The 8,132-nt window shown below is 43.0% G+C and overlaps 1 protein-coding gene across 1 annotated transcript; it reads right to left on the reverse strand.

Moving 5' to 3' along the window:
* Window positions 1-4,781: 4,781 nt before the first annotated feature.
* Window positions 4,782-7,859, reverse strand: LOC142256819 (ferritin heavy chain B-like). The gene is made up of 4 exons (XM_075328723.1): window positions 7,600-7,859; window positions 5,806-5,952; window positions 5,540-5,665; window positions 4,782-5,107 (listed from the first exon to the last, which is right to left on the reverse strand). Exons 1-4 carry the CDS (start codon window positions 7,699-7,701, stop codon window positions 4,952-4,954), a joined length of 531 nt encoding a protein of 176 aa, XP_075184838.1. The 5' UTR covers window positions 7,702-7,859; the 3' UTR covers window positions 4,782-4,951.
* Between the last annotated feature and the right edge of the window lie 273 nt (window positions 7,860-8,132).

The raw sequence follows: 8,132 nt of genomic DNA on the forward strand, positions 1-8,132 counted from the left end.
CGGCGGTCACCACGAGAGCTGAGGATTCAAGGGCGCATGCGCCGCTCTCGCATCCATCAGTCCAATGAAGGAAGAGGGACTCTTCACAAAGATGTCATCTGAGATAGGCGCCATCTTAGTGAAGAGTTTGCTGCAATAGTGATAAATGCTACTGCGCATGCGCCAGAATTAACGTCTATAACGGCAGCAGGAGGAGGAAGCCCAGGTAGGCAGACAGGGGTGGGAATAGAAAGCAAGACCCGACTTACCATATTCCTGCTTCTGTTGCACCTGTCAATCAAATAGCAGTGCATTGCTGGAACTTTACTTGCACATATTAATGTAATAAAACATCCAATCTCAGAGCTGAAGGTATGCCTGGATTCAGCATCCTAGCCCCAGTATAGCACTGGCTTTACTTTATATATGAAAATCCTGCTGGTTGGTCCTCTTTAATGAGCTGTTTTTTATTGCCTCCATAAAAATCATCGTTGGGTCTCATTCAGACATCACGTGTTCTACCTGTGATTTTCACGCATAGAAAGCTTTATAGCCTATGGGGCTGTTCACATATGATCAAGAGTCATAATATGTCTATGGATCTGTGGAAATCACGGATGACATACAAATGGCAACAATGTACAATGCGATTACAATTGCAATATATAGAAAAAGCTTGTAATTTATGTATCCATATGTGAATGACATGTTAGGTGTTTTTTATAAAGATTTTCCCATCCAGAAGCCTTGTTTGGAGGCAAGAAGATCCCCATATCTGCATACAATGGCACCTATGATAAAATATTAAAATGTCATTTATCGGCGGGTGCAGTTTTATTTTTCCCTGTACTATGTCATCTACCATAGTCCTAGGTGATAGGAAAATATAGTGAGAGATGGTCTGGCTATTAAAGGGTGGAGGAGGCTTTTTTTTCCCTCTTTTTAATCTTGCCTTATATACATATACAGGAAAAAATGTTTCCTAACATTTTTTTCATGTAAAATCCATTTTATCGTCAGTTTTGTAAGTTTTGTCAGATCAAGTGTCATAATACTCTGACAGCATTTTTCTCACCAGCCACTTGGGAGTTAGAGAGGCGTCCAGCCGTCTTCCCCATGCTGTTTCCATCCATTTCAGCAATTTCCCTCTCCCCCCAGCCTCTTCCCTCTTTCCCTCTCCCCCATTTGTTACTCAATTAAGCCAGTCTGAGGGTCTGACCTGCTTGATTTGAGTATCGAGCACTTAGGTACTTTAGTGCTCAATCATTACTACTGTTGAAATCAGGAACACACAGGACAGCAGAGCGAGGGGCCTGCAGCACTGAGGAAGAGCAGGGTGCTGCCGGGAAATGTAGTTTTAGCAGATTTGAGGAGCAACGCCAATTCAGCTTTTTGAAGAGGGACAGAAGATGATAAAAGACACAAAGGTACAAGAAATAAACATTATGTTGGGCTTATACTGAATATTAACAGATACTGTGATTTGTAAAAATAAGTCTATTGCTGACATAGGACAAGTGATCTACTGTACTTAGTCGTAGGACTGGTGGGTATGCAAATCTGGCATCTGTGGTCTTTCCTGTCATCTATTTTCAAAGAAAAGAAGCGAAATTGCTGACTTATGTATGTAATGCCTACATTCGTGCAAACATTTCTCCTTGGGGTTGGGGGAAGGAGTGATATAATATCCGCTATGTTTATAAATTAGAATGAAGCTCATTTGTTAAATCCACATCCCACTATTACAGAACCAGTATGTATAGTAACTGCCATAACCAACTGCATAATAATATTTGCACCATATGGCGCCACAATAAATAGCACCACAGTTGTGAATGTTGAGTGGGAGAAATGTCATGTGAAATTTCACAAGACCAAATATAGAGAATGTAGATTTGCTTTTTTTTAATGTTTCTTTTTTTAATACTTTTTCTTGAATATTTGATATTTTTTCATCTCTCGGGGCAGATTGAGAACACATTTTTAAGAATATTGTTTAAAAAATAGAGAAACATTAAAGCTTGGATCACACGAGTATGTTTTTGCTCTGTTTACGCAAAAAAAACGAAGCAGTGTGAGCCTTGTGCACATTAGCCGTTTTCCACATGCACCTTGCCTGATTTAAAGAGTAATTGTCTTTCATTTTTTTTCTTTTTCGAGAAAAATATGCAAAAATAAACTTTGTAATACATTTTACTGGAGAAATCTGCTTCTTTCTCCTCCTGGACTGATTATTCATTTTCAGTAGTCTTAATTTATAGGAAAATGTGTCTTTAGTAAATAGATTTTTCCTTTATGGAGATGGGAGGTGACAATTGGTGCTCAAAGTTCTATGGAGAAGTGTAACTGTCACTTCAGGCGAGCCTGTAGCAGAATGTCTATGTTGACCTCTAGCTCCTCCCTCCTCCATAGAATTTTAAAAGCACCAATTGTCATCTTTTATCTCAATATTTACAAATATATGAAACTGTCACGCTCGGGAGATACGTGGCTAGTCCGTGCATTGTAATCAGACATCCTGCCCCTGGAGGTGATCTGTTCATGGCTGACTTCATGTGGGCAGAGATACGAACTGCCCAATTAGTGACTTCCATTGGGGTTCAGGTCAAGTCTGGATCCCAAACCGATCGTTATTCAAAGTCCACCTGCACCTGCCGATTTGAACTGCCACTGTTCTGCTCATCTCTGATCATTAACTCTTCCTCCATCGCTCCCATTCATTGTTAACAAGGTGGAACAATTGCTTCATGACTAGGGATGAATGGACCCATTTATGTTTGGGTGTGCCAGAAATTAGTGCAAAGTTTGGTCCACTTTACCGAACCCCTTATCAGTCAATACAGAACCGGAAGTGAAGTACTGTAAAATGGTCATAGTAGGGACTAGGGGGTTTCTAAACGAATGCAATGGAAACAAGAGCAGGACCGTCATACATACTGTGTTTCCATAAAGAAGGTGGCCGCCAGATTGCTGAACAGGTCCAATGTTTACACAAAGTGAATATTCCCCTCCTATTTTTCTAACCAGCCAAGGTAAAGCAGCATCTGCGGGCTGATATCAAGCTGGGAAGGGTCCAATATCCATGGCTCTTCCCAGCCTGATAATACCAGCCCCCAGCTGTCAGCTTTAACTAGACTGGTTATCAAAAATAGATGTGACCCCACGTGTTATTTTAAATAATTGAAGGAAAAAGAAAAAAGTATGGGTTCCTCCTATTTTTGATAACCATCCAAGGTAAATCAGAGAGCTGGGGACTGATATTAGGGTGAGAAAGGCCATAGATATTTGGAGCTTGCTAACCCAAGTATAGCAGCCCACAGCTGCCCCAGAAGTGGGCATAGATTAGATTCACCCACTGATGTTTTACCCATAACTTTCCAATTGCCCTAGTGCTGACATCAACCCCACAACAATTACTGTGATTGCCACATCAGCAGGAAGAGCCAACGATTGGCACATCTAATAGATGCGCCACTTCTGGAGAGGCTGCTATATTTAAGCTGAAGGGGCCAAATATTCATGGCCCTTTCCACCCTGATATTACCAGTCCCCAGTTGTCTGCTTTACCTTGGCTGGTTATTAAAAATAGGGCAGATCTCGCAGTTTGTTTTTATTTATTTAACTAGGCATCGCAATGGATAACCCCTTTAAGAATTCAGTGTACTTTGAATATGTGCAACATATGCAAAGAGCCTGCAGGTATACAAAGACATATTTTGCCTTTGTGATACATCTGAGGTTGTGTAAGAAGCATTTCTTGTATAATCCGCTCAGATCTGGTGTAAACTACATTTACCGCTAACGGCAGAATATTTTCACCTGAAAAAGTGGGGATGGAAAACATTGTACAATGGACACGTTTCCTGAGAGCGGAGTTAGCAGTTATGTAAACTCTGCATTATTACCCATTTATGTATCTGTACAAACAGCACATTCTGACGCAGCGGCGTAACTAGAGCTTGATGGCCCCTGATTCAAAGTTTGAACCTTGTGCCCCTCCTCCCCTGTACACCGTGACTCAGGGAACAAGATAATGATGCCCACTTTGGGTACGGGATGATGCCAACATGGGGGGGGGGGTTAGAGTGAGTAAGGATAGAGTGGAGTGCTCCGTCCTTAATCATTGCTGTGTGCGATGACTGCCACCGGGGCCTCCTGGCTCACAGGCACCGTGGTCTGTCACTGACTAACATCGCTCATCTCACACAGAGCAGAGCCGGCTGCTTCTCTGCAGGGCGGGCACTGGGCCCCTAACTCTTCTGGGCCCAGTCACGATCTCTGCAACCTTGGTCGTTACGCCCCTATTCTGACATCAGAACCTCATGATTAGATCTCAAGGCTACATTCACACCATGAGATTTTAAATATTTAGATTTTTTTTTGGGGGGGTAGGCAAACATTTGGGGCACAACAAGCCTGTCACTTCAGCTCTATTACCCTGTGTGACTAACTCACTGCTTCAGGCAAAGGAGCTGTCAAAGAGGCAGCAGCGCTGGGTGGGGAATAGAGCTGTAGTGACAGGAGTCTGATGTACTGTAGACCTGCAGCCTCATTTACATGTCAATTAAAATAGACAGGTCAGTGATTGAGGAACCGGTTGATCATGTAACTAGGTATTGCTGATGTGTGAAGAGCTAGGTGCACATCTGACCTGTACCAGCCAATAGTTAAAAATATGAGTGAAATTTAAGTTTATAGCCACACTTCTGACCAACTATTGTATAATTACTGAAAAGAAAAAAATATATATATTTTTTTCTCCTGTATTTTAGGCTGCATCAGAATGAATAATTTTAAACATGTTTATAATGCAGAAAGACTTTATTGGAAAACTTGCTGACAAGCACAGTCACAACCGCTCAGGTAACAGATCTCACAAGGTTCAGAGAGGCCCAAAACACACGTCAGGGGCAATTATTCCAGGTAGATAATGAGATGCAGACTGGACCGGTGGCATCCAGGAGGAGACATCTTAGCTGCTCTCTCCCAGGGTGTGCTTGTCAAACAGGTACTCGCCCATGCCGTTCTGGGGTACCCCAAGGCGCTTCAGGTTGGTGATGTAGTCTCCAAGCTGCTTAATAGCCTTCACCTGTTCCTCCAGGTATTCAGATTCCAAGAAGTCACAGAGCTGGAAGAGAAGGGGGCATTATTGATATGCAGGAATTACTAGCCCCAATACATGGAAATAAACATCTACCTACAATATTGTAGCCAAGACTAGGTCATTTCATTAGGACCCAGCTACAAAACCAAACTGTTACAGCACCACTTCAGAATCAAATTAGCCATGTATTTCAAATACTGCACTATCCCTTTAAGACATATGGGGAAGTTTACTATAAGATGAAGCAAGAATACAATTTGACAAGTCATAAGCATGTTAAGAACGTAAAAGCAAATATTAATTGTGCTGAATAGACATGTCAGAGGATGCACCGCATAACCCAAGAGTTACACAAGGGATAATAAGGGATGAAACAACCACACCCCAAACAGTATACTAAGACTAGGGAGGTGCAGTTACTTTCTATAGAAGACCAAGATTTTCATGGACACTTACTTGAGGGTCAACTTTGTCAGTGGCCAATTTGTGAAGATCCAGGAGGGCCTGGTTCACGGTCTTCTCCAGCTCCAGGGCGGCCTGCATGGCCTCCAGGGTGTTGGCCCACTCATCACGGTCAGGTTTCTAAGAAAAAGAAAGACTGGTCTTTACACTGCTCTTCAATTACTTTGAAGTAGATGGGAGCTTAAGAGGACTGAGGTTTCATATTAATACAAGTGTAGTTTCTGCATTAGGATGGGTGATGAACACTACAGAAATCTCACCTTAATGTCCTGGAGGACCACACGTCCCCCACGCTTGTTTTGATACTTCAGGAACTTCTCAGCGTGCTCCCTCTCTTCATGGCTCTGCTCCTTGAAGAACTTGGCCACATGTTCAAGGGCAACATCATCTCGGTCAAAGTAGAAGGACTGAAATAAAATAAGGAGAGAAGTTAAACAACCAGTTTGTAGAGATCAGAAGAAAAAAAAAAATATAAAAAAAAAAAATATGTATAGTTTCAATTGAATCAGTAACACTGTGGGAAGGACAGCTTGTTCTTGTGAGCATCTTATCTAGCAGGTGTGTGCAAGGAAATATTGTATTACTTTATCAGTTCACTGTCAGGACTAGTGTGGGGTGTTCGGCTACTTTCACACTTGCGTTGTTTTAAATCAGTCAGGTCCATCGTTGCAACTTAACGACGGATCCGTCGTTTTTTTAGATGTCAACTGAAGCAACAGATGTGTTATTTCCCAGGATGCCGTTCACTGGAATCCTGTGAAAAAAACTGATCCAGCGCATGCATTACATACGTTGTGCATCCATTTTACAACGGCGCCGTCGTGATCCATTTGTGTCTGTGACATCCCAGTGGGATGTCCCAAATATGCTGGGCATGCTCAATGGAGCATGACAGAATCCAGCACCACAGACAAACATTATAGCTTGTGACAATCCTTCGGAGTCCTTTTTTTTGCCGCTCCAAAAACATTACATTCAGCGTCGCTCCCGCCTGACAGTCAGTAAACGACTGATCACTCACGTGGAAAATGCAACGCAAGGCCATCAGTCACAATCAGTCGCTAATAGAAGTCTATGGGGAAAACAAAAAAAAAAAATCCTGATCCCTGCAAAATATTTTGCTGGTTACCGTAATTCCTAAAGGTGACGGATGCAAAACAACGCAAGTGTGAAAGCAGCCTTAGGCTAGTTTCACACTTGCGTTGTGTGGCATTCATCAAATTGCGTTGTGCGACGGATGTGTTGCATCTAGTGGCACAACTGATGCGAAGGATCCTGCAAAACAACGGAATCTGTTGTAGCTTTTTAGCAATTTACTTAACTGAGCATGTGCAGTGTAAAGACGGATCAGACACAGGAATCCTTCAAATGACGGATTCCACCATAGACTTCCATTATAAAGATGACAGACGCCGATGGAATCCAGCACATTGTGTTTTTTGATGCTCTGCGAAGCGCAGAAAAACGCCACATACTGCGTTCTTTCCGCCAGTGGATGCAACGCAGGACCATCAGTCACAATGAGTCGTCCATACAAGTCTATCTGAAGCAGCGGAATCTGAACGGATTCTGCTGTTTTCCAAAACAGCGGATTGCGACTGAAGGGGGAAGAAAAAAAAAAAACCCACAAGTGAGAAACTAGCCTTAGTCATTTTGCAGCAAAACTCCCCAATAAGAAAGTAGTAGGTCAGGAATTGAGAAGCAACAATGTTTACAAAATAGTTACTTCCTTTACTTTGAAGTGTAAACAGAAGGCTTGTGATGATCAGATCTTCAGATCTCCTCCAGCCCAGGAAATCTCAGGTGTATACACTAAACAGTTATGTTATATCTCAGGTGTATAGGTAGTTGTGCAGAACACAGGGTGTACAGATCTCTACAAGGATCTGATCGATCTGGGAGGACTAGAAACAATGAAGACTGTTAGGAAAGGCTGCAAAACAAAGTACAGAGGAAGGGGAGGAGGACATCACAAGAAGCTGAGGAAGGAGCAGCTCAGCCCTGCACATATGGCCAGATCTGCTGAGGATACAGAAGACAGCGCAGACACTCACCATGGAGAGGTAGGTGTAGGAGGCATAGAGCTCCAGGTTCACCATGCGGTTGATGGCAGCCTCGCAGTCGCGGTTGTAGTTCTGGCGCACCTGGGATTCCATTGCGGTTTCTTGGTGGTTTTGGTGGCGCAAAAAGGTTGCAAAAAACAAGGTATTGGAGAGGAGAGAGGCTTTGGTCTCCTTGTCCTCTGCGCGTGTTCCGTTCAATCACTGTTGAAGCAAGAACTCTGCTCAGAGTCAGGATCGTCTGATCCGTGCACAATAGAGCCCGGGATTTATAGGCAGGAGTCTGGGGAGTGGAGTGACATCACCTGTCTGCAGCCAATCCCTGCCTGGAGCTGCAGCAGAGATCGGGCGGAGCTTCGGAGTGCACGCTCCTCCACTGCTGATGTCACATTATTTTCCAAAACACATTATAAAATTGCATGAATAGCAATCCCCTAACTTCTCCTTTATGCCATTCCTTACTATTAGTCTTTACAATATTGGCAGCTATTGCTGGGAATCGGATCAGCTGACACAACTCTTTTTCA

The sequence above is a fragment of the Anomaloglossus baeobatrachus genome, chromosome 11 (assembly GCF_048569485.1).
Source record: "Anomaloglossus baeobatrachus isolate aAnoBae1 chromosome 11, aAnoBae1.hap1, whole genome shotgun sequence".
NCBI lineage: Eukaryota > Metazoa > Chordata > Amphibia > Anura > Aromobatidae > Anomaloglossus > Anomaloglossus baeobatrachus.